General features: G+C 35.5%; 1 protein-coding gene across 1 annotated transcript; it reads left to right on the top strand.

Annotated features, from left to right (window-relative positions):
• The first annotated feature begins 859 nt into the window (after positions 1 to 859).
• Positions 860 to 25,557, top strand: LOC121447867 (selection and upkeep of intraepithelial T-cells protein 2-like). Its single transcript, XM_041651141.1, has 7 exons — positions 860 to 935; positions 6,808 to 7,155; positions 8,734 to 9,015; positions 13,747 to 13,858; positions 19,158 to 19,261; positions 22,526 to 22,734; positions 25,258 to 25,557. The coding sequence occupies exons 1-7, from the start codon at positions 860 to 862 to the stop codon at positions 25,555 to 25,557; spliced, it is 1,431 nt and encodes a 476-aa protein (XP_041507075.1).
• Positions 25,558 to 27,975: the final 2,418 nt, after the last annotated feature.

Genomic DNA, 27,975 nt, shown 5'->3' with positions numbered 1-27,975 from the left:
TGATTATTCTCATAAGTGTAAAGTTTAATCTATTTCATAACTTTTCATGTAATTAAGCATAGCTAAATGTGACAGACAGTTACACTAGAAGACCTTTGAGACTTAGTTGTTTGGCAGTTCCATAACTTTGTGTGGCGAGAAAGGTGGAGAGCTGATAGTTTCCACAACTAGAAGACAAACATCAGATCTGAGACGATGTGATTCTCTAATGTGAAAGAAACGTCTGGATGGATTTAGTCATTACATGTATGTTCCTAAAACTAGGGCTGCCAGATGTAGTAAATACAGATTTCAGTGTGATAAATATCATTGTTGAAATACGAGCGGAGGGGCTGAGTCCCTGGCACCTCGCCGCCCACATGGCTAGCTTTACCCGAAATAATTACACGGAAACTGTATTCTTTTAAACACTGCTTGGGCCATTAGTTCCATCCTCTTATTGGCTAGCTCTTACATATTGATCTAACCCATTTCTAACAATCTGTGTAGCCCACGAGGTGGCTTACCAGGGAAGATCTTAACCTGCAGCTGTGTCGGGTGGGAGAATCATGGCGACTCCTTGACTCAGCTTCTTTCTCCCAGCATTCTGTTCTGTTTACTCCGCCTACCTAATTTTCTGTTCTATTAAAGTGCTGAGGCAGTCTTTTTATTTAACCAATGAAATTAACACAAAACAGAAGATTCTCCCCCATCATATCATGAGATAAATGACTGTAATAAAGTTATTATCTAAAATTGAGGCTGAATAATAACTCTACTTGGAAGCCAGTTGTTGTACAGTAATATGGAGGAACTTGATTTTTGCAACTTATTGCTTGTGTTTTCACTAGTCATTAATTTTTGTCTCATGAAAGGTATAATGGGAGCTACAGGAGTACTTCTTGGCACACACTGTGTTGTCTTGTTCCTCCTTCAGATGGTAGCACGGAGTTCAGGTATGAATCTCTCACTTGCCTTTATGATCCTTAACAATGTCAAGTATACCAGGAAAATCAAGGTATGATACAACGAGAGGACATTTAGACCATAGTCCCTATCGTTTGAATGTAGCAATGAAGTGAAGACAGTTACAAGATTATCCAGCTTAGAGGAGCAAGTAATTATGTCTAATCATCACATAGTCTTTCCTTGTGTTTGTTTCAGCTTCCAGGAAGACAATACAATGTAAGAGATTGAATGCTTGCCTTGAGGAGTCAATATTCATAGTGAATGCATAGAACTTACATATCACTTCTAGCTGAGGAATTGGTATAGGCTGCAGATACATATTAAAATCCATCTTAGTCAAGAATATAATAGGAGGAAAAGATGAGAGAAATTAAAATGGGATAGGAGAATGAGATTTTGACTTTGTAGGGACATCTTTGCAAAGTATGAATAAATATAGATCACTCAAAGTTATCTAAATGAAAAGACTTAGATGAAAATTATATTTAAGGTGTAGAATATTGCAACAAAAGCTCATTGTCCAGTGACAAGAATCTCACTGATTCACATTTGCTTGGGTTCCATACTGATTAGATTCATTCTTGATGCTGTAAGTTTCATTTGGTAATGAAAGATATTGAGTTGTGGTTTTTATCTTCCCCTATTACTTTGTGAATTTTTGTGGATTATCTTTATATATGTATGAAGCAATTTTAGTAACCTACTATTGTATTTGATTTCCATGTAGTCTGTCATATCAGCCTTATTTTTAGCTGTCCCCTGGTCTCTTCATTCCCCATCTCCATTTGATCCTCCCATTACTTTCCCTGTCCATCCATAACTACATATTTTGTTTTCCTCCCCACTAATCACTTACTCTATATCTAACCTCTGGTTATATGAATGGTAGCTTTCTTATTGAAGACTTAAAAACTAGCATCCACATATAAGTGAATACATTCTTGCCTTTCTAGGTCTGGATTACCTCATTCAGGGTTTTTTTTTCTAGGTCCATCAATTTACATCTGAATTTTATTTCATATTTTGAAATTGCTGAATTCAAATATTCCATACTATAGATGTAAAATATTTTCTTTATTCACTCATCCATTGAAAACATCTAGGTAGTTTCCAGTTTTGAATATTATGGATAAAGCTGCAATTAACATGATTGAGCAAGTGTTTTTATATCAGGACAAAGCATCCTTTGAGAATGTTCTCAAGAGTAGAATATTCTCAAGAGTAGCTCTTCAGGTAGACCTGTTTTCAGCTTCCAAAGAAACCACCATACTGATTTCTTTTGTGACTGTACAATTTTGAAGTCCCAGTAGCAATGGACGTACACTCTTACTTCACATTCTCGCCAGCATGCACTATCGTTTTTTATTGTCAAAGGCAATTGAAGGGTATAAGATGAAATCTGAAAGTATTTTTGATTTGCATTTCCCTGGTGGCAAAGGTTGTTGAACATTTCTTTATTTTTTTAACATTAATATTTTGTTTTATTTTAAAACTATAGAAAACTTCAGCATGCTTCTATATTGAAGGAACAAAAATCAACAGAGAGTAAAGTGTGAAAAACAGAAGTCAGAGCTAAAGGGTTTTCTAACCTGTGCAATAGAACCTGAGATCTATTTCCAGTACCAGAATAAACATACACAGCAGGGGAGCATGTGTGCTTGATGGAACCAAGTTTCTGAAGGCAATGGGAAAGGGAGAAAATACAGGCGAGAACACTCCGCTGTAATGCTACTGAGATCTGAATCAACACAACTATTTAGACAGTGATGAGTTACAAATGACAACATAAGTTGATGGATGTGGACTAAAAATACACAGGGACCAGAGAGTGACATTAAGGTTCTCTGTCACATTAGAATTTTAAGGCAAAAAAATATGAAATCATTTTTTTCTTTAAGTGTTTCACATTCCTCTATGTTTCCTCTTAGAGAATTCTTTGTTTGGATCTGCACCACATTTTCAATTGCTCATTTGTTTTCATGATGTCTAGATTTAAAATTTTTATATATATTTTAGATATTAGTCCTCTATCAAATGTGTAGTTAATAAAAATCTTTGTTCAAATGATAGTGTTCTTTGCTATGTAAAAGCTTATCAGTTTCACGTGGTCCGATTTATTAAACTCTGTTCTTAGTCCCTATGCTAAAGGCATTCAGTTGTGAAAGTTTTCTCCTGTGCTAATGAGTTCAAGACTATTTCTCAATTTTTTCTATTAGATTCAGTATATCTGGACTTATGTTGAATTCCTTGATCAATTTGGAGTTAAGCTTTGTGCAGACTTATAAGTATGTTTTTACATTCTTCTACATCCAGTTTGACCAGTACCATTTGTTAAAGAGATTGTCTATTTACAGTGTGTATATATGACTCCATTATCAGAAAGTAGGTGACCACAGGTGTATGGACTACTTATGTTTGGGACTTCAATTTGATTTCAGGGATAAATGTATCAGCTTTTGCTCAGATACAATGTGGTTTTCATTACTATATAGTTTTGTAGCTGAAAACTGTCCTTTCAAGATCCTTGCAGAAGTATTTTTGAATTTTGTTGGGTGTTTCATCGAACAGGTTCTTTTCTTAGGATGGTCATTTTTGCTATATTAATCTTATTGATCATGACTATGGGAGATCTTTTCATCTGATATCTTATTCAGTGTCTTAAGGTTTTATCATACTTTCATTTGCTTGGCTAGACTTACCATGATATATTTCATATTATTTGAGGCTACCATGATATGTGTTTTTCTGATTTCTTTTTCAGTTCATTTGTTATTTTTATATTGGAAAGTTGCTAATTTTATTTCATTTCCTGGGGCCTATGTAGGTAGTATGGTCACTGGGCTCTACTTGACACATACTATCTTTGCTGTTATTTTTTTTTTATGTTGTTATCTAGGCATGTGGGTTTGGAGTGATTGTAATTCTAGACGCTGATATCTGATTTTGCTTTTGTTAAGTGGGTGTTCCATTTCTTGGTTTCTGTTGCCCTATCTGGTTCTTAAGAAAATGTGGGTTGCTATGAGTTTGGTGTTTGGAATGCTTCTGAAATCTTTCCAGGTGCAGTAATTAGGGGTACCGGGTAGAAAGTAATTTTAGATATTGGGTTATGACATTTGGGAATGGAAATTAACTAGAAGGGGAAGTTGAAAGGGTCCAGTGAAAGGGGAAATATTGGATGTGTTACCAGGATCTGCTAAGACCCTCCTTCTGTAACAGGCGGTCTGCTACAGAGCTGAGGATAAAACTGGAGATTGGAACTGGAAGACAGGATGGAGAATGAATATTGCCTACATGCTTTCCTTGTTATCCCCAGTATGTTTCAAGGGAGTGCCCTTGGGAGTTGGCAGCTGAGACAAGGGATGGTGGGGTAGAGGTAGGTTGGAGGAGAAAAATCTGCATGGTTCACTGGTGAGAGGGATAGGAAAGGAGGGGAGGCCACAGCAGGTGGTCTGCTACAGAACTGGGCATGAGCCTAGGGCATTGGAATTGGAGGAAGAAAGGGAGAGTGAAGGTCTCCTACCTGATTCTCTTGCAAGTGGGTTTCCAGGGATCTCTGAATGGATTTGGTAGCTGAGACAAAGGAATTTTATTTATTCTTAAGCTTTCAGGTAAAAACAAAAATCTATAATTTATTACATTTTACATTTATATTGATGGGTAAGGTTGACTATCTTTCAAAAAAAGTTTCTTTTTCTCTGAAGTGTTGATTTTGCCCTAAATCCTTATTATCTTTTCTATGGTAGACATTTCATCCTTGCATTTTATTCATTAAATTTATTCTCTGACAATTTTACACATGTCTGTAATGCCTTATGATTACCTAATTCCTCCTTCTCTTGTCTCCCTCACATCATTGTCAATCCCCCCTATTTCCTCCCATGTTGATTTTTTTCATGTTTTGTGATCTACTGAGTTTAATAAAGGGATTCTGTTTAATCATGAGTATGGAACTAGCCACTGGAGCTTGGTGAACTTATCAATGTGTATACATCTGAAGATAATAACTTTTCCTCTCCAAGAATCTTTCAATAGATAACAGTTCAGCTAGGGGTAGGGCAAAGGGCCACATGAGGCACTCCTTTACCCAGCAGTTGGCAAGTCTAGTCTTGTATAATCCCAGAGCAAACAAGCTCAGCTACTGTGTTTCTGCGATTACAAAAACTAGGTTGAAACAAGACAATAACATTTTATCACTCTTCGTTTTCTAGTTCTTACATTCTTTCTATTACTTCTACACTTTCTCTGAACCTAGAGAGTTAGTTTAGATACACTGATTAATGTGTTTCTCTAAGGTATAAACAGGGATGTTTAGGAATTGGTTTGATACCACACCATTAATTTAGCTAAACAACAGTGGTAATTTACCCATTAGGACATTTGAAGTTCAAGTAGTACTGTTTGACAAGATTTACAATAACATGCTTGAAAAACATTCTGCAGAGGATGACTTGAATTCTGGAGAGGAGTCCATTGCCCTTCAGTGGTCATGCCACTCTTACAGCAGTGGGCACATCTTTCCTGGTGTGTTGGTATTGTAATTCACAGATGGCTTAGACCTCTGGTGACTTTTCTTTCCAGGCAGCCTGAATAGAATCTTCTGGCATTATGAGAACTAGCTAGCATGAAAGATGAAGATTAATGGTTATGGGTTTGATGAAAACATCTCATTTAGCATTGAGACTTCCAAAGTCTCTCACTCTCTGCATATTGTCCAGCTGTGAGTCTCTGTGTTGATTCCCACCTACTATAAGACAAAACACCTCTGATAAGCTTTGATCAAGTCACTGACCTATGTGTTTAGCATTATGTTACTAGAGTAATTTTATTATGTTTTTATAGCAGAATGATATGTTTTTCCTAGGGTCATAATTTATCTGATCTCAGGCTGTTGGTCTCTTTACAAGTGTCAGATATGGTTTCTATCTCATGGAGTAGGTCTTAAATCCAAACAAAATTGATTTGGTTTATGCACTAACATTTGTGTAACTATTGTACCATACATTTTATTAATTCATAATATTTCATAAAATTATGAAAGTAGCAGAGGTGGTTTCTTCACTCACCTAGTGAAAGATATTTTTATATTTTTCCAATTTTTAGCAACTGGGAATAAAGTTGTTGCAACATTTATGTAAACTTTCAATATTTGTGTACTTTACAGTTCATTTGGACTACATGTAGAATCATGACTAATGGAAAGAAAGTATAGTAAAGCCACATCTAACACTGTCAAAGAGCGCCAAACTGTCTTCCATAGTGTCTGATCATTCTGTGTTGCTGCCAACAAGAAATCACAGTCATATTGTCTTCTTCTTTTGTCATAATTTTGTGTTGTCAGTGTTTTGTATTTCAGCTATTCTAATAGTTGGTTGATGGCTTATTGTTTTGATTCACAAACTTTCTTTCCATTAGTCATGATTCTACATGTAGTCCAAATGAGCTGTAAAGTACATAAATATTGAAACTTTACACAACCTACTGTCCATGGAGCCTCAGTTCAGCAAAATTCCCACTACATGACATGGCGTACTCATATTGAAATTTCTTCTGACCTGTTCTTGGCATTGCCTTCATTTATCTTGAGCCCAGCTTGTCTTGAATTGACTCAGAATCTCCAACAGTTCCTTAAAATCTCCTGTAACCATTTACAGTAATACTTTGTGCATTAGTATCAATTAAGTAATTAGTAATTACAATGTCTTCAGGATAAACAATGTGACCTTCTGTGAAGTATGTATGGATGTTTGAGAGAGAGGAGGAGAAGATAGAAGAGAAATAAACAGAGACAATGGTTTCAACAAAAGGTGTGAGCATGTTTACTAATTCATACTCTTAACTTTTGATTATTCTCCTTCGCAGAAGCATTCACAGTGACTGGGTTGACTAAGCCAGTCTTGGCTCCAGTGGGTGGAACCCTTGAACTCAGTTGTCAGTTGTCCCCACCACAAGATGCACAGCACATGGAGATTCGCTGGTTCAGGAACCGCTATACACGGCCTGTGCACCTGTACAGGGATGGTAAAGACCTTCATGGAGAAACCATCCCCAAGTACGTAGAGCGGACTGAACTGCTGAAATATGACATTGGAAGAGGGAAAGTGACACTCAGGATCTTTAGCATGACTGTTGATGATGGTGGACCATACCACTGTGTCTTCAAAGATGGAGAATTCTATGAAGAGCACATCACAGAGGTCAAGGTCACAGGTAGGCATGAACTCCTCTGAGACTGCTAGGTACCCATGATTCAAGGCCTATCTTGGATTGAGTGGTAGAAAAATTATCAGTGTTTGACTCTTACTGCATGGTTTTATTAGTAAGCTGAAACTAAGCATTTGGTTTTTTAAATACATGCTATGGAAAATGAGAAATAAAAATTGCTACAGTGCAGAAATTGGTTCTATCAGTAAGCAAATATTGTAATGCCTATACAAATTGTTATATTTCTACCTCATCATCACATTCCTTTTGGGTTGTTGTATTATCCCTTCAGATATTACTAGCATTACATTAGTAATTTTCCAAATGAATGGAATTTTTAAAATATGCTTCCTAGTATAAAGTTGGGTGAGCATGGAGTGGAGAATATATGGAGAGAATTGCAGGAGGGGATAATACGATCAAAAATATTGTATGAAATTTTAATTAAAGAAAGAAAATATTTTTTCTGATAATACTTATATTTTTCTCTGAATCTATCTACTGATTACTTAGTACCCACTTTATTTTCCTAAATCTTTTCCAATAGATTTTAACCACATTCATCACTATCCTCAGATATACTATACATGAAGTATGGGAACTATGTGACATTTATGCTCCTTTCCTTAATCTGAATTATTCTAGATTAAAAATAAAAGAAAGGGAGACAAAGGGTTTAAAGCAAACTGAATAAACACCATAAATGTGTGTTCCTACATGTAGAACTCAATACCCAGCCAACTAGTCTTTATTGTATGTCAAGCATCATTTGATGCTGTAGTCTACAGAAAAGCTACACAGTGTAGGTAATAGCCATTTTTCATAGTCTTATGTGATAAAAATCTAATAATTGCCATTATTAATAATCTCATGAGTCAAACAGCAAGTGTGCTTGCACACACACATAATATTTTGTTATCCCAGGGACATTTTACTAGACAGAACAGCTTTGGTACAGTGCTTTAAATCTCCACTTATTCTCTTTTTGCCTATATATTTGGTAAATTTTATAATTCAGAAAATATTCTGAAAAATTTCAGACATATTTATTCCCTCTAAATTAATATGTACTTTTCATACTTCAATGTATTGCCTGTTTTATAAAAAACATATTTTATATAAATTACCTTCTATGGAAATACACAAAGTTTGAACTAAAGAGCCACAATTGTGTTTATAGTGAAATTCATTTTTATAATCTATTTATAGTGGCTCTAAATAACTAGTGATTATGATAAAAGAAATCATAAATTATAAATTTTTGAGTGTCTGAATTTTGGGTTCTGTTCTTCATAATCCATAGACCTAACTTAATTAGACTTGGTAATTAAGCAAAATATTTTAAATAAATGAATAAATAAATGAAACAGGCATTCATCAAATGACTTAGTTTGGACAGGTTGCTGACTGTGTATTATAGCATTTCTATCTATTTATTGATATTTTCATGAGATTCTTATTGTAACCAGAGTCAAGTAGAATTTTACCTTTTAATGCATCTTTTGAAACTGAATGAGTATTTTTCATTGCTTCCTCTTGCATTTATACCTAACAATATTAATTTCCTCTGTTGTTTTCAACCAGCCACAAGCTCAGACATACAGATTCTTCTGCATCCCCCTAATACCAAAGGAGTGATGTTGGAGTGTCATTCAGGGGGTTGGTTCCCACTGCCTCATATGGAATGGAGAGACAGCAAAGGAGAGGTCATTCCAGAGACATCCAAATCCCATTCACAGGATGGAAACAAACTGTTCAACATGACAATGGCTCTTTTTATTAACACCAGCTCCTACCAGAGTGTTACTTGCTATCTTCAAAACCGTCAAAGTCTCCAAGAAGAAAGCACAAGTATCATCCTATCAGGTACAATATGTTTTTGTGCTTCAGGAACAGCAATTGTCCCACATATTATTTGTTTTTTCTCTGAATTTGGTCTCAAGGACTTACTTTCTCTTGCCATTACTCATCACTTTGTTGTCACTTACTTTCTTGGATGTTTCTTCTATTTTCTTGCTCTATAGTCTTGATCATTGCAGATTGCTTTTCTGTCACTGTGATAAAACATGGTAATCAAAAACAAGATGGGGAGGGGGAAGAGTCTCTTTGGATTATATTTAGACATCTTAGTGCTCCTTCAAGGGAAGAAAGAGCAATAGCTGAAAGCAGGAACTTGAAGGCAGGAATTGAAATAGAGACCACAGAGGAGCACCGTTCACTGGCTTGTTCTTTATAGCTTCACTGATTTGCTTTCTTCTACAATTCAGATACAGGTGACCAAGGAGGACACCACTCACCCCCAGGGTCCTGGGCCCTACTACATCAATCATTATTCAAGTAAAAGCTTCCCACAGAGGGTTACAGGCCAATCTTATGAAGGTCATTATTCAGTTGGGGGTTAATTTTCAGAAATGACTCTAGCTTGTGTCAAATCAACAAAACTAACTGATATATTGACACTGACATTCCCAGGGCATAGCTTTCGAGTCCTTACTCTCTTATGACTTCTGTTTATTTTAATGCTCTAAGTACCACCAAAACTCTGATAGTTCCTAAAGTTATGCCCTCTCTCCTTCTGCTCTCATCTAAAAACGCATAAAGCAACCCCAAATTTTAATAAACCATCATAAAATTAGCACTAAAGAATTAAACTCATGGTTACTACCAAACTTGCTTGATTTATTGATTTGCAGTATCATATCATGTTTTCAACTTCTCAGAACAATATTATTAAAATTACTGTAGACTTCCATTTTCTATCACAACCACAAATACAGAGAAATAATGCTGGGTCTACCTTTAAAATATATCCAGAGTCTTGTTGTTCCTGGAGTTCTGAAACAGACAACCAAATCAGGGTCTCTGATTCTGGTGGTTCCAATAATCCAGATTTAGTAATATTTCCTAAAAAGGAAATTGGGTGTAAAATCTGATGACAAACAAGTAAAATAAAATTTAATTCACTATGGTCACACTGATAGAACATGTCTGAGGATGTCCTCACAGTGACAATATAGGCCTTGAGATTACAGATGTGAATGAACAAAAGCTAGAATTGAGATGGTTTGCATAGCCCACTGAATATTCTTCACAACAACAGGGTTCCTGTCTAGAAGGTGTTTGGATGTCACTCTCCTTTTGATGTAGATGTGCAATCGTGGGATTTAAGGTGAAATTAGGAATCTAGCAAGCCTGAAAAGAATGAACCACAAAGACGAAATAGGTAAATAATTGGATATAATTCTCATTAAATCTCACTATTTTTTCATTGTCATCTAAGTCTGAATTATAGGTAACTACAAACCTATAGGAATGTTGATGCCTCCAGAAATTCCTTTATTATACAGGATTATTTTGGCTATCCTGAAATTTTTATTTTTCTATATGAAGCTGAGTATTGTTCTTTCTAGGTTTGTGAAGAATTATATTGGGATTTTGATGGAGAATGCATTGATTCTATAGATTGCTTTTGGTAAAACTGCCATTTTTACTTTGTTGGTGCTATCTACCCAAGAGCATGAGTGATCCTTCCATGTTCTGATATCTTCTTCAATTTCTTTCTTCAAAGACTTAAAGTTTTGTCATACAGTTCTTTCAATTGTTTGGTTAAAGTCACCCAAAGATATTTTATGCTATTTGCAGTTATTGTAAAGGGTACTGTTTCCCTGATTCCTTTCTCAACCCCCTTATCTTTGGTATATAGAAGGTCTACTGATTTTTTTTGAAGAGATTATGCCCTATTACTGAAGGTGTTTATCTGTTGTAGGAGTTCCCTGAGAGAGCTTTCATGGTCACTTACGTCTACTCTCATATCTGCAAATAGGGAAACTGTAAATTCTTTCTTTGCAATTTGTATCCTCTTGATTTCTTTTTGTTTTCTTATTGCTCTAGCTAGAACTTCCAGTAATATATTGAATTGATATGAAGAGAAAACACAGCCTTGTCTTGTTCCTGATTTTAGTGGAATCACATTGAGATTCTCTCCATTTAGTTTGATGTTGGCTGTCAACTTGTGGTAGATTTTCACATTTGAACTATCCCTGCATCTCTGGGATGAAGCCTACCTGATCACGGTGGGTGATATTTTGATGTGTTCTTGAATTTTGTTTTTCAGTATTTTATTGAGTCTTTTTGCATGTATGCTCATGGGGGAGATTTGTCTGAAATTCTCTTTTTTTGTTGAGCTTTGTGAATTCTGGGTATTAGGATAACTGTAGCACTGTAAAAAGAGTTTGACAATGTTCCTTGTGTTTCTATTGTGTGGAATGATGTAAGGAGTATTTGTAATAACTCTTCTTTGAAATTCTGGTAGAATTCTGCACCAAAATCATATGACTCTGGGCTTTTTTTTTATTTGTTTGTTTTCTTGGGAGATTTTTGATGACTACTTCTATTTCCCTAGTGATCATAGGTATATTTCAATTGTTTATCTGTTCTTGATTTAATTTTGTTTTGGGAAATGTCCTTCTTCATTTCTTTTGACTATTTTTAGTTTGAAGTGTATTTTGTTAGATATTAGGATAGTTACACCAGCTTGTTTCTTAGGTCCGTTTGTTTAGAAAATCTTTTACCAACCCTTTACACTGAGATAATGTGTGTTTTGAAGTTAAGATATGTTTCTTACATGCAGCAGAAAGATTGGTTCTCGGGGGAGGGGGAGGGAAATGGGAAGTGGTTGTGGGGACGAGGCAGAAATCCTTAATAAATAAATAAATTTAAAAAAAATAAAAAATAAAAGAAAGAAAAAAAAGAAAGATTGGTTCTGTTTTCCTACCCATTCTTTTAACCTGTGTTTTTTATAGGTGTACTGAGTGTGTTCATATTAAGAGATACTAATGACCACTGATTGTTAATTCCTGTTGCTTTTGTTTTTTTGTTGCTAGTAATGGTAGTGTTTTGTGTTTCCCCTTTTCGAGGTTTGGTGGTTTAAGGTTATCTGTTGCCTGTGTTTTCATGGGTGCAGCTAACTTCCTTGGATTGGAGTTTTCTTTCTAGTACTCTCTGTAGACTTGGATTTTTGGATAGGAATTGTTTAAATCTGGTTTTGTTGTGGAATATCTTCTTTTCTCTTCCTATGGTATTGAAAGTTTTTTTGGTTATAGTGATCTAGGCTGGCATCTGTATCTCTTAGTGATACAGGCCCTTTTAGATTTCATTATTTCCATTTAGAATTTGGGTGTAAATCTGATAACTCTGCATTTATATGTTACTTGGACTTTTTCCTTTGCAGTTCATAATATTATTTATTTATTCTATATGTTTAGTGTTTTGATTATTATATGGTGAATGGACTTTTTGGGCTAGACTATTTAGTGTTCTCTAAGCTTCTTAATGTGAAATACCCTGAGTATGCTGTGAATATGTTTTATTACTATTGGTTAATAAAGAAGCTGATTTGGCCAGTATCCAGGGAGAATATAGCTGGTTAGGAAATACAAACAGAGATACAGAGAGAAAGAAGGAGGAGTCAGGGAGATTCCATGTAGCTGCCAGAGGAGTAAGATATCAGAACATGACCATGTGGTAATACATAGATTAATAGAAATTGGCTAATTAAAATGTGAGAACTAGTTAGTAGTATCAAAGATTGGATAGACCAGAGAGTTTGTAATTACTACTATAACTCAGAATGATTATTTTATAAGTGGTTGTGGAACTAGGTGGGATGCAGAAAAGCTTCCAGATACAGAGTCTTATACTTTCATAGTCATGTCTTTCTTTAAGTTGGGAAAGTTTTCTTCTATGATTTTGAATATATTTTCTGTGACTTTCAAATGGACTTTCTTCTCCTTTTTTTATCCCATTTATTCTTGGGTTTGGTCTTTCCTGGTGTCCTAGATTTCTTGGATGTTTTATATTAAGATTTTGTTGGATATAACACTTTCTTTGCCAAATGAATCTATTTCTTCTATCATATTTTTACACCAGAGATTCTCTCTTCCATCTCTTCTATTCTGTTGCTTATGCTTGAATCTGTACTGCCTGTTCATTTACCCAAATTTTCAATTTCCACTCTTCCCTCTGTTTATGTTTTCTTTATTACTTCTATTTAAATATTCAAGTCTTATACTGTTTCCTTGTAATCTTTCTTGAAGGGATTTATTAATTTCTTCTAATTTTTTGTTTGTCTTTTATTCAAATTTTTAAGGAAAATTTTCATTTTCTCCTTAACAGTCTTTATCATCTTCATAAAGTTATTTTTAAGGTAGTTTTCTTCTGTTTCATCTGAATTGGGATGTTCAGGTCTTACTGTTGGAGAACCACTAGTTTCTGGTGGTGCCACATAGTTCTTTGTGTTGTTGAATATGTCCTTGCACTGCCATCTATCCATCTCTTCCTCCAATAGGTACAGGTGGGATGCTGTTTCCAGGTGTATTGGACTGCATTGAGTGGGGGCAGGGCATGGAATGTGAACCTGGGGTTAGGGCCTAGAGAGCAAGGCTGTCCAGTCAGGAAGTCAAACACTCACATCTTCATCCTGGTGAAGGTGGAGCTAGACTCTTAAATGATAACAAGCTTCAGAGGAATCACCATTCCTAACTAGGTGTATCTAAGCAAGGTTTTGTCAAACTTAAGATTTGTGACTCACTGTTTCAGGTGAACTATTTGCCTGGAAAAGTGTTTGGATATGGATTCTGAGTATGATAGCATTTGTGCTGATACCCTTCCTCATGACTTCCTGTGCTCATCAACATTTCGTACGAGGTAAGTAGTAATGAGTGATGGTGAGTACAATTTGGAGATTGGAAAGTAACTAAAGCTATACAGCCCTTGGTTCCCAAGCAAGTCTGCCTAGGAGGTCCTAAACTCTTGGTCACATGTAACATAGAACCTTACCCACTTTTTGGTACAACATTCTTTGTTTTTGCTGTTGAAGTTTCCCATATTGCTATCTCCAAAGGTAGTGCTGTCTTTACTCAAGTTGAAACCCCTTTTACAATAGTGGCTGACATCCAAGTTTACCAGGGAGCTGTAAACATGTAGCTTTTATATATCATCAACCATGCTGTAGTGAATCACTCAGTAATATATTTATTTATCTTTGAATCATTCAGGCTCAAGTAAGAAAAGGCTTACTTATGACCTTGCACGTTATGCCAAATAATCTCATCGGTTTACTAATCACTTACACAGAATCTTTGGTCTGCCATAGGTACCTAGTTGAACTGAATAAATTTTTCTTTTTGTCTACCCAGAAAGAGTTTGGAAGGATAGGTTGCCTAGCATGTACAATGAGAAATTTGAGGTTGATCAAAGGGCAAGACCTCTCTGCAGGCCAGTATCAATATCAATACATTTTACATGTTTTATAGGAAGATTGGCTTCTTTTTTGTAGTGACATTTGCATGCTCATGGTGATGATTTATAAAGCATGCAATCAATGCTGAGCTGTCTGTGAACAGACCATCCTTTGGGAAGCATTTTCTTAGTGAAAAAAAATGCCTTACTTTACATGGTATCAGGCAGAATGTCTCATTGAAGAATGGGGTCTACTTCATGTGCATATGGAGATGCACCCCAAATGCTTAGAGAACTATACATTGCAATCTCTGAAAGTAATCCATAACACAGAAGATTACAAGAAAACTCTGTCAACATGCATTTGCTGTGCTTGATAAGACATGACACTAAAGCTCATCTGTCTGTCCAGGAAGTATTTTCTCCCATGAGCAAGGGATGATTATATTAAAAAGTCATAAGAATATGGCTATCTTCCACACTAGTCTCAGATTTGCCAGGAAAACAGAATGATGTGAGGATGAGATGTCAACCTGGAATTTCTCACAGCTGAGCAGAAAGAATGAGTTAGATCATTGCTAAAGTGCTATGCTTTAGAATAAAAATCTTCGAAGCCACTATAAAAAAATCAAATGATAAAAAGGAAGAACATGAATAAACAGTAATAGAATATACCCACCAAGTATTATTTTCAGTATCAGGAAAAGAAAGGAAATGAAATTACAGTATTTAGAAATATTCTGGATCTAAAATCCTTAAAATTTAATGTGAGTTAAAACAAAGAATGTGTTTCTCAGTACCTAGATTATGAGGCTGGGGGATATGCCTGCCGATGGGACTAAGGTGGATATCTGAGAATAGGAGAAATAGCAATGTAACATTCCATCCTGCATAACCTAAGGCAATGCAAGGACATCAGTCTAGATGGACTGCATCAGAGGAGACATCGGGAACACTTAACTATCTTCAGCCATGATTTTCACAAATAGCAGGGATTAGAAGATAATGAAAGATGAATAGACATCAACAAGTTAATTTGGTTTACAGAAGGTGACATCAGTGCCCAGTTCCCCAGGATGGTTAGAATCTGACAACTATAAACTTAAGGAAAAAGTTAATGTCCCTTGCATGGAACTTTAGTACTTTGCTGAGCCCCGTGGCTGCTGTAGAAATTCCTACAGTCAGTAGCCTTTAAGTTACCTGCCCACTTGGGCGTGGCCTCTTATACTATATAGATGCCAATGTAAAGTGAGCATTGCTCCCTATTCTGGCTGCAGGATTCAGTAGCTGTTCCCTGTTAGAGCTGAGGACTGTGATCTGTGAGTCTACCCCTAAATAAATAACCCTTTATTATACTCAATTTTGAGCTAATGTGGGATTTCTTTTTAGCGTCCATCTTCACATAGTGGAATGTGATCTTTGTGAAGTAGAAGAGGTTTTGAAAGATTAGATGACTTACATTGGTATGTAGATTGGGTTCTTAAATAACAGGTGCAATCAAAATGAGATGAACAGAGAGCAAAGTGGACTAAAGGGTCTTCTAGTTTCACTAAAAAACAAATGTTACTACTGGAATGGTAGGAGGAATCCATCAAAATATCAAATGTTATATACCAGTGAACTGCTAGAAGGTTTAAATCCTAAAAAAAAAACAGTTCAATGAAGATAAATGTTAAGATAGCATAGGAATATTACTGAGTTTGTTATAGAGATGAGCAGTTATCATCTCTCATCATCAGAGTATATGATGTATATTTCTCCCATGCCAAATAACTTTGTCACACATAAAGATTTTCCTCTATCATCTGTCCATAGGCAGATATGACTGATGAAGAAAAGGGGCTCTGGTGCTGACTCAGAGCTGGTCAGAACCAGGTAGCCAGCTAAAGCAGTAAGAACAACAGGTTACATATCACCTGTTCCTTCTTAGGCCTAAGCCAGAAAGAGCAGCATAATGTGGCACAGCTAGGGGATCATCAAGAGCAGAAAGATCCACAGGATTCCTGAAAGAGCAGGGCCACAGGATGTAGGGAAAGATGGCTGATGGATTATGAAAGGATTGTAGAGGGCTATAGGGTAGTCTCTCCTGAACTCACACTTGTAACAACATTGCTTTTTGTAATGAAATAATTGGTTAAGATACAGGATCTTTTCATGCAGTATTTATCATGGCTCATGTTTCTAGATTAGTGTTCTTTTAGCCCTCCAGAACCAATTGACTCTTGCTTGAAGTAGACACAGATGAGCCTTCAAAGATGCTGTCCACCTTCTGAAAAAGAGATTTTATTGTGTGAAGCTAACTCATAAGTGTCTTATAGAATTGGAAAAGCATTTGTGAAAATAAAAGTTAAAGAGTTTTTTTGGAAGCCCCTGTGTATAAGTAAAAACCAGCAAAAAGACATTGCTAGGAGCAAACAGAATGTTAGATGAAATTTGCTTTGTCATATGAGAACTAACTGTTGAAAACCTCTGAGACCGTTCAAGTCCTAAGTCCTCATAAACTGCAAAGACTATTTCTACTGCTGTTGGTTGTGGTAAAACTAGGTACTAAGAGTCTATTGCTAAAGACACTGCACCCTTTCACTACATAGCATAAAAAAAATAGGATAGGACAAATCTGAAAACTCTCTCTGAATTCTTACTTTCACAGTGCCAGATGACTCTATGTAGACCACTATTCTTTTAATAAAGAGCTATGAAGTATCATCAAATTGCATTCGAAACATAAGTGTTTCTACTCATAGAGTACTTCTGCTATTAGAAAGTAGAGGGAAATTTCTCTTTACAGATTCTGTGGAGACTCATAACTGGCCAAGCTACTGGAAATAAGTGACCTTTGGTATAACATAGTGACTCAAATCTTAACCATAAAGAAATAAAAATAGATATTTACACATCTCTCTCCAGAGTTCAGAAAATGTCATAAGAATGAATCAAAAGAATATAAGTGCTGGGTGAAGGGGTGGAGTGTTGTGTAGCACTTTCTTAAACTAGAAGCATTTCTTCCTAAAAGAGTGAAGAAAAACTCATAATACTTTCCCCCATAAATTCATACAGCAAGGTACTTCAAAAACCTAAAATTAGATTTTGTTACACAGTGTTACCAGTACTAGGTATATACTCCCAAAGACCCCAAGTTACCATACATGTAAGATATACAACTGAATTTATTGTAGGACTACTCACAATAACCAAGTACAAGGTCAGTTTTGATGACTGTAAAGAGAGGGGTAGATACAAATATATGAGACTGTAGTATACATTAATGATGGAGTTTTAGTCAGCTAGAAAAATATAATTGGCACTGGTAGTCCATAAAGTTATTGTTACAGGGAAGTTGATATTTTAACTTATATAACTCAGAAATATATTTCACAGTTTTCATCATTTGTAAACTATAGAGTTTACAAAGATATAAGAAACTTTTAAAATATTTATGATGTGAATATAAAAGCAAGATTGTTTGGGGAAACTGATCCTAAATTGGGAGGGAGAAAAAAGAATTGTGGTGGGGATAATATGGCCAGTGGTTATCTCTCCATGAAAATATCCTAAGGAAATTTATGTCTATATATGATAAACATGTATCAGTAAAAACTAAAATTTTCAAATGTGTGTCTATGTTTTGGCATAGTACTATCTCTCAAGAGTATCTCAAGTCCTCTCGACTTCCTCCAATTCATACAGTATTCCCATTACATAAGGATTTGGACATGAATGCTTCTGTATTTCTCTGAAGAATCTGACTTTCCTCTTTTATATTTTTGCCTACCCATCTGAACACTGCTATCTAAGTGATAGAACTTTATTACCAACCTTTCTTTTGTGGGGAATAGGGATGGCCCATACATTTGAAAGCCACAAATCTCTACTCTCTGTATGCTAGTGATGATATTATAGATTTTTACATCTCTCTTTGAACATAAGGAATAGAGATGGGGAGAGATAGAGAAACACTAAGAGGAAGGAAGAATTTTTGGGAAAGTCATAGCCTCTCCCAGTGATGTACCTCCTCCTAGAAGACCACATCTCTTAATTCTTCCTAAAAATCCCAACAACTGAGGACCAATACATATGATCCTCTGGTGACCATTCTCAATATAAACCCCTACAGTGACTATAACACTCTAGTACAAAAAAGGAAACTACCTATGATAGTAAGTTCTCACATTATGGAAACTGGAATCTCTTTGGCAGTTTAGTCATCTTCAGAGCTATCCTATTTCAGCCCATAAAACTCATATACAAATGAAAATGACAACACACACCTCTGTCTCTTGCTATTAGTAGTGCCTACTGATGACAAGTGAGATGGAGTAAAAACAAAGGTTAGCTACTTCTCTCTGGGCCTGCTTGGTCTCCATCCCAAACTTGCACCACCTTAAAAACAGCTATCTATTTTACTCCTGTCCTCTTATATTACATTCCTAAATCTTTCCCTCTTCTATGAATACAAAGAGAAACCATTAAAAATAACCTTTTCATTCATACCCTGATGCTCCCTCTCTACTGATTTCCAAATTACCCAGAAACAGTCCCTTTAAAAAGGGAAGGGAGAAATGATGTAATTATGTTATAATCTCAAAATTTTAAAGAAATATTTTTAAAGCACAAGTTCAAATTAACACCCTACACACACACACACACACACACACACACAAACACACACACACCACACTAGTTCTTGCTGTCTTGATGTATTGTATCCAATGTAAAGCATCTCTATACAAATATCAAGTAATTAAAACAAACTTTTTTTCTTTAGATAGTTTCTCCGTGAAAAATTATCCTTGTATAAAGAGTGCAGTGGCATTCATGGGTTCGATGGTTGAAATTATAGGAGTCATTCTCATCTTGCATCTAAACCAAAGAGGTATGTGAAAGCAAGAGGCAAGTGCCTTCTTGTAAAAGTCTTCTCCTACCTTTCCAACTGTCTTGTAAGACATTTGGCAAAAAAAAAAAAAAAAGAGTGATTGTTGCCTGAACTACAGTGTCAATAGGCTATGAGAACACAAGTCATAATGTTTAGACTACAGAGCCCTAAATTTTACAGACTGAATATCAGATGCAGCTGACTGGTTATTCTGCTCCAAGAGAAAAATTCCTTTCAAACTCATAGTGGACTTTATCTTGGAAAAATTCAGCCGTCATAATTACCTAATAAATTATTCTGATTGCTTCATACTTTTAGCATAAAGAAGATAATAATTCAGTATCTTGAACTTTTTTTCTTTTGAATTTTATTTATGTTTTGGGTGTTTTTCCACATGCCTAGTGCCTGTGGAAGCCAGAAGATGATGTTAGATTACCCCAAATGGTTGGTAGCCACCATGTGCGTGCTAGCATTTCAACCCAGGCCCTCTGAAGGAGCAGTTACTATTCTTAACTGCTGAGTCATTTCACTAGCTCCAGTATCTTAAACATTTGAGTCAACACCAAACCTGTTAAAAATTTTAATATTGAAGTACCCTGATCTTCTGAGGCTCCTAGTAACTTATAGCACACTACCCACAGACACCTTTCAAGCGCTCCATAACAGAAGCTCCAGAAAGAGACAGAGCCATCTGCACCACCAGCACAAATCAGGAAGCTGTTTCTTAAAGGAGAAGCTCAGGTTTGGCTGATAATGATGAGTCAGGAAGCCTTCTCTTAAAGGAGCTGCACCTCTGCTTATCATTCAGCAAACAGCCTATCTAAAAATATGAAGATCCCAAGAAGCTCCAATTGAATACTGTTTTTTTTTCTTTAGTCTAGAAGCCTTTTGTTGTTGATGATTTTGTTTTTTGAGACAGGGTTTCTCTATAGCTTTAGAGCCTGTCCTGTAACAACTCTGGTAAACCAGACTGGCCTCGAACTCACAGAGATCTGCCTGCCTCTGCCTCTCACTGCCTATCCTAGAAGTGCTTTTATCAAAAAACTTTCTTGGGATTTATATAGATGTATATGAGTGCCATTTTATAAATAGAGATTTCACTTTCATTTCCTGGCTGCTCAGATCAGAATAAAAACAGAGACATTACATTAATTATAACACCACTTGACCAATGGCTCAAGCATATTCCAAGCTAGCTCTTATATCTAAAATTAAACCATTTCTATTAATCTGTGTGTTGACACAATGCTGTGGCTTACCAGCAAGGTTCTAGTGCCATTCTCCTTCGGCAGCAATATATATCTGTTTGGATTTCCCACCTGATTTGATTCTGTCCCACCATAAGCTGAAGTAGCTATTTTATTAACCAATGTTAATAAAATATATTCACAGCATACAGAGGGGAATCACACATCATCACATAAGAATTTCAGAAAAGCCCTACTGACTACTCAGAAATTATCTGCAATTATACCAGGCAGTAATCTTTAAACTTAACTGTCACTTTAGTTTTCACAGGATCCCATAGAATTAACATCTCTCCATGACAGCTGGAAGCAATTCTAGAAAATGACATCCCCTCCCCCAATCAAGTTTGTACTCAAGGTTAGGGATATCTATTAGGAGTTGGTTATAAGTGGTATAGGGTTTGGGGTAGAAATGAAGTATGCTCAGGGGTCTCTTTGGAACAAAGGGAGAATGGAAGGGATGGGATAATAGGTACATTAGTGTAAGTTGTGAGCTATTATCGATAGACAATTTGCATTAGTATAGATTCTTATATATTGATACAAATTCAAATTACATGTGTTATATTGAACATTTTCCTATTTCTGTTTACAATATTTGTGCACCTATACAAAGTTATTTTGTCATATTGTATGCATGTATATTTCTACCTCTGCTTAAGACATTTTGCATATTGATACAATTTTAAAGTCATTGTCCTTGTTTGCTGCACATTTGTTTAAAGATTCTTTAATTTTTTAATATGAAGCCTTAGTCTTTAAGCTATATATAGTTATTGAGAATTATAGGTCAAAGAGTTATCTGTGTTTGTCATACTTATAGTTAGACTAGTCAGGTTCGTTAGATGCATAGAGACTGTATTCTGCATATATAGATAATCTTCAAACAATTCAAAGATATGTAGAATATGACATTTAAGTAGCTTAAGATTCTGTTGTCCTGAGACACTGTTGCTCCTGGCAGCACCAATCTATTTCTGAGAGAATGTTGGACACCAAAGATACTCCACTTGGAGTTTGTTTTCTTCTTGATAAAATTGGCCTTTTAGGCAAATAACTGCCCCTGCTTCAACTACTGACAAAATGCACAGTGTCTAAATGGGACAAGTAGGATACAAGCAAAATTACAAAGATGGGGTAAGAGTTTTTCAAATTTTCCTGCCTCTGGAAATGGTCTGTCAGTTACCCTAGACCTTAGCTAAAGTTGGTTGCCCCAACATTGCAAACGAGACTTTGAGTGATTACTCAGGTAGCTGTCATTTCCTGCACATTTTGGAAATTGCCTGAATGCATTTTCTATTTACTCATGTAAATATTATTTCCTTTCTCAGGTCTTTTATGGGATTGAAGACTAGATAGTCATAGTTACTTTCCTCTCAAGACTTAGCCAACTTGTTTTTAATATAAGCCTTAGACTCCTTAGGATAGGATAAGTATTGAAACATTTAGTATTTCTTATATACTATAAGAAATACTTATATACTATATAGTGTTTCTTGTTTAATGTTGTTCATGCTGATTGTAATTCTAATTTTTATGTATTTTTGCCTCTTATTTTCCCTGGACAATACTTGGTATTTGTTCTTATTGTTTATAGCTTTGTATTAGACTTAGAACTCTCCTATTTAGAAAAAAGGGGGAGGTGTTGTGGGAACTCCTTCACCCAATAGCCTTTATGATACCAACCCACTTAGGGCAAGATCTCATGTACTATAAATGCAGACAAAAAGCATGCATGACCCTTTCTGCTGGATTCAATTCCAGTTCCCAGTACATGTAAAGGACTGTGGATCACTACCCTTACTGTGAGTTTATCTCCAAATAAACCTTTGTTATACTCCATTCTTGACTATTGTGGAACTCTTTGGTACTAATATATGTGTCAAATTTTTGTATTATTCTTGTACATGTAGGTAGCATATAGCAAGAGAAACCTGAAAAACAAACCAACCTTAAATGTTTAATCTAGCCTTGCTTTGCCGACTGCAACTATCCTAATTCTTACCTTCTTTTCCAGCCTTAGTTTCAGACTCATATTTTGAATTGGATACTTTTTGGTTAGAAGATATTAGTGTGATCTTCTTTGTGTTGATAGTGTTCAAGATCAAGCTCATTTCATTTATTTTCTTCAGATTGAAAGGTAAATATGATGGGAATGGTGACTGTTCAAAAGATTTAGTTCATGTGACTGATGCTCAGATGTCTAGAAGGTGTCCTTCTGTCTTAGTAAGTATAAGAAAAATCAAATGAAGAACTGCATGTTTTATAATGGCTGATAGTTTATAGCCTTCATTTTATAAATATTGGGGCTTTAACTGGTAACAGTGTTGATACCTCTCACACTGTACCAGTTCTTAACACACAATTACAAAAACTCTCCCAGGTAGTTTCATCAAACATTCTAGAGAGCTTCTGTATACTGAGCTTTCGCAAGAACTGTGTAATTTTTTTTTAATTTGATCTCTGACAGTTTACAGTAAAATTTTAAAGGGTACAAATAGACATTTCATCTTTAATAGTTTTCTCCTTTAAAACCATGAAAAATCCCTTAAGGAAACAGACAAGCAACATTTATAAACTTTTGTTCACAAATGCTACACATTTAAAACATTCGCTAACTCTTGTCTGTAGCTAAAAGTACTGCCTTTACTGTACAAGCACAGTTTACATATGGACATAGATGAGAGTATAGAACTTCTATCCAAGAAGAAAAACTTCTATAATAAATTCTTGTAATTTATCAATAATATACAGTCCATTAGAAATGTACACAGATAGGACAGGTGACATGAGTCAACAGTCACGAGCACTTTCTGCTCTTTTTGAAATTATTTGTTCTGAGAATTTCATATATGAGTACTATATTTATGTCATTTCCTGTAGAAGGAACATAGGTACCTGTGATTACTGACAAGAATGAGGGAAGCCAAGGATGTTAAATACAAATGGTTTACTCTTTAAAGAAGGATGTGTATTACCTGATTTCTGTTTGAGTGTTTGGGAGCTGAGGTGATTAATACCTTTTGACCTCTTATCTATCTGAAAAACCAAGTCACACCAAACAGATCCCCATACTCTTTCCTTGAGCCTGTTTATCATAGCCAGTCTATAGTGTGATCCTCCCTAAAACCCTTATCATGAACTTTTGTTATTATGAATCTGATTCCTTAATGTATAGAACCTATCTTTACCGATGTCACTTGTAGTTTACAAGAGTTTTAATATAATCATGTTTTATGTTTTGTTGTGCACCTGGAATTGAACTAGTTATCATCTGGAAACCTTTTCCAAATTCAGCTGTGCTTAAATATGCCAAAATGAACTACCCAAGTGCAACTTTCAGATGTTTGGACCAACACTGACTACTGAGTCATGTTGAACCAAACTGCCTATTTCTCACATGGAAATCAACACTTTGCTGAACTTGGTAGTAGTAGAGATCCCCGAGCAACTGAAACCCAAGTTGAGGGACTGAGCACTCAGAAAAAGTAAAAAAAAAAAAATTCTTCACACAGAAACAGGTGTTCTCTTACCAAGGAGTTGCAACCACAAATATACATGATTTCTTATCAGTCTTTTGAGACAAAGCATTTGATACAATCATTGAAATGTTTGTTAATATACAGAGGAGCAAAATAACCAGAACAACAGTTCTGTAACTCTGTACAAGTAATTATATTTGTACAATACTTTACCTGAACAAGGAACCACAGATTTTGATAATTGGAAGTTCAAGAGAGCTCATGTGAACTGAGCCCATGAAAGGTGAGATAAAAACTCTGTCAATTATTTTGTGAACTGGAGTACAGTAATGTATATTTGGACCCTCTCAGGAGATTGACCTAAGGATACATTTGTCTATAAATTCCATGCCATATCATTATGCTATTATTTTTAGTACTTGGTTTTAAGATTCTTCTTCTACATTTACCAGACTGTAGAAACAACTTAGTCATTAAAATAGTCTATTCCATGGTGGTTATGGGAAATTTATTCTCTTTTTATATCAGACAATTTCTTTATGATATGTCCAATAGTGATTCTGGAAAAAAATATATGTTGTAAGCTGTTTCTCTCTCTTCCAAAGACTAAAAGTCTAAACTGTGTTATATTTTCTAAAGTATATTTCTAGTCACTTCAAAAGTCTTATACCTCCTTTTCTGGAAGGTAATATAAAGATTAAGTATCCCATGGATACATATTCAGTAATTTATAGAGGAAACACTTATGTACTGTCTGTTCAGCTTAGGAATAGAGTATTGAGCAGGGTCTTAGCAGCTCAAAGATGAGAGTGTGTTTTCTGTGGCGCTGAAGGGGCTGACTACTTCTTATTTCAGAATCTGCGGCTCTAGTTCAGTCCCTTATTTCAGCTAATGCTATTCTCATAGCTACCTTTGCCCAAGATTGAATCTGGTGATGATTCCTATGACCTAAGCTGTCTCCAGTTCCCATGGAAACTTATTTTGTGCTAGGTTATGTTGTTAGCTCTGGTAGTCTTACAACTCCAACTGAGATATCCTAGTCACAAAACAAGCCTGATTCTTCAGTTCTACCTATGAGATGAATAGGAATGGGATAATGATGCCCACCTTTTCAGGTAGTTGTTCTTAGGCTACTTACTGTCTCACACTGCTAAGCTCCTTTGGTTGATTCTAACTCTCTCTGTTCTAGGACATGTAACTGGACGCAAAGCATGTTCCTGTATATTTAACATATTTGTAATACTCACACATTTTATGTATTCCGTAGTACCCGTTTCAACATTCATTACTGTGCTTCGGCAAAGATCGACCAAAGGTAAATATTGTTAATAGTGATAGTATATCTTTAGTTCTCTTATTTTCCTGGATATATGTCTCTTTGGGATTGTCGTGTGAAACTTTCACCATTATTAGGAGGATCTGTGGTTTGGCTGTAATCTCAAAGGATCACACTATCACAGAGTGTTGGGGGAAGCAACAACTAAAGCTTCCAGCACATTCAGCTGTGTTGGGAAACAGATTCATCTGTGCCTACCACAAGAAAAACAGCTTCAGAAAATATTGTTGAATCAACTCTCATTTGTTTTAAATACTTTCTCATCATTTAATAGTCAATATACACATATGATTAGAGGTTTAAAAACTTTAGCACTTTTTATCTTAGGATCTATACTGAAAATAAATGAAATATAAATAGTTTTTATTTAATTTTAATAGTATTTCCCTTATATGCATGAGGCTTTTGTGCTTTAAAATGCTTCTGTAAATTTATTAAATATGAAATATTGTGACTATGTAGAAGTGAATTTGTGATGAATATAATAACACTAAAATATGCTTTTGATGATATTTTATTCTTTAATGGCTTATAGGGGAAATATGTATACAAAATTTTTAACAGTAATCAGTGAAGAGCAAGACTATGTCTTAATATACACATTTCTTCCAAAACAAAAAGAACTTCAGAATCAAAATGGTCCCCATTGGGGCTCTTTCTCTTTTTGTTTTCTTGTTTTCTGACCTCTTGATAGATAGGCCTTGGATCATAGAATACATAGGCCTGTACTTCTACTATTCTCATGCAAAATTCTTCCTTAGAATTTTTTTTAATTTTTGCTTTTGTTTCTCGAGACAGGGTTTCTCTGTGTAACAGTCCTATCTGTCTGGAACTCACTCTGTAGACCAGGCTGACCTTGAAGTGACTGAGATCCATCTTTTTCTGCCTCCCAAGGGCTGAAATAAAAGCAGAAAATTAATTTTCCTACAATTTTATCACTAAAGACAAACAAACTGCATTTATATTCACAATCAAGTACCCAGAAAATAAAGAAACTAGACCAAACTACTCTGAACGCCTTCATTCAAGTAACTGTTTATTATAACCTGTAAAGATTCTGTAGGGGTTTTGATCCTACTTCATGTTCTAGCTGTGTGGGAGCCTAGCCAGTTTGGATGTTCACCTTCCTAGACATGGACGGAGGGGGGAGGACCTTGGACTTTCCACAGGGCAGGGAACCCTGACTGCTCTTTGGACTGGAGAGGGAGGGGGAGAGAAGTGGGGGGAGGGGGAGAAGAGTGGAAGGAGGGGGAGGGAAATGGGAGGCTGGGAGGAGGGGGAAACTTTTTTTTCCTTTTTCTCAATAAAAATAAATTTAAAAAATCCATGGAAAAATAAACCATTGGGCATTTGTTGAATATTGTTAAGAAATAAAAGGTTAAATAAAAAAAAAGATTCTGTAGGAGAAAGTGTGAAGAACAGAGACATTATATAGATCACCTCAGGAATTTCATGAGCTATCAGAGTTTAATTTCTCCTGATTATAAGTTGTCTTTCAACCCTAATGGCTACTGTAATCAGCTATTATGGATGGATTAATGAGCTGGATCACATGATGGTACATAGATACCTTTATAAGCAACTTATCAAGGTATCACTTTGCATATCACTAACAATGAATAAGAAATTCTTTGCTATTCACTTATATAGGATGTGCATGCGTGCATATGTATGTATGTGTGTGTATATGTTATTACATTTTATCGTGTCTATGGCTTATAAAATGTTTTTCTGGCATTCTGAAGGTGGTCATGCCATTTCACGTTATCGATCGTTTTCTTTGCTGTCCTCAAACATTTCTGCTTCCTGCAATTCTACATAATCATGCTGCTGTCTACTGTGACTTTGAGGTCATATTTATGAAACCTTTGCTCCTGGGTTTTCTTTTAGAAATCTTATAAACTCAGGTCTTAGCTTTACAATTTAATCTGCTGGGTTGATTTTGTATAGATTCCAAAACAAGGTATTAATTTCATCTGTGTGGACACCCAGTCTTCTATTCACTGAGGAGATTGTCCTGTTCCGTTGTGTGTTCTCGGTGTCTTGACAACCTCAGTTGAAAATACACACTTACATTCATTTAAGTTATCTATATTTTATTCCTTAGGTCTGTTCTAATGCCAGTTCCATGCTATTTCCATTATTACTGTCACTTTGTATTTGGACAAGTAAGAAGTGTGATGCCTTTAAACTAGCTATTTGTTTACAGAATTCCTTTGGCTTTTTTAGTGGGAAGAACTCATAGACTGATGAAATTTTAGAATTGTTTTCCTTTCATTTTGGGACTGGGTTTCACTACTGGGTAAGATTGGGATCACAAGACTGTATCCTGTTACACAAATGTATTTGCATGTTTGCTTGACTTCAGACATGAGAATGCACTAGGACTTCTGTCCACCAAAATACAAATTCTTAATGTTTATTCATTCTAAACAGTCACCATAGTGTAGAAATACAGGTTCTATGGGTTGTAAAAGAGTTAATGTGAATTTCTTCTTTGAAGCAAAGTTTCTGAACAGAATCCTTTCAACTATGATTGCTGCATAATTGAAATCCAGGACTACAGTGAATGTAGAACACTTCTGTTGTGAAGACTGATAGTGTTTGTGTTGGGCTGACTTTGTTTTCTGTTTTCTCTTTCCACTATGA

Source organism: Microtus oregoni, unplaced genomic scaffold, assembly GCF_018167655.1.
Source record: "Microtus oregoni isolate MIOR12 unplaced genomic scaffold, Mior012 000005F_ref0000423, whole genome shotgun sequence".
NCBI classification, from domain to species: Eukaryota; Metazoa; Chordata; class Mammalia; order Rodentia; family Cricetidae; genus Microtus; species Microtus oregoni.
This window is presented reverse-complemented; position numbering and strand designations above follow the sequence as displayed.

What these genes read in the sequence shown, in the direction of transcription:
- LOC121447867 (XM_041651141.1), top strand. Translation starts at nt 860, where the DNA reads ATGGGAGCTACAGGAGTACTTCTTGGCACACACTGTGTTGTCTTGTTC. An exon ending in GATGGTAGCACGGAGTTCAG is followed by an intron (nt 936 to 6,807) that starts GTATGAATCTCT and finishes TCTCCTTCGCAG; the next exon opens with AAGCATTCACAGTGACTGGG. An exon ending in CAACATTTCGTACGAGGTAA is followed by an intron (nt 13,859 to 19,157) that starts GTAGTAATGAGT and finishes TTCTTTAGATAG; the next exon opens with TTTCTCCGTGAAAAATTATC.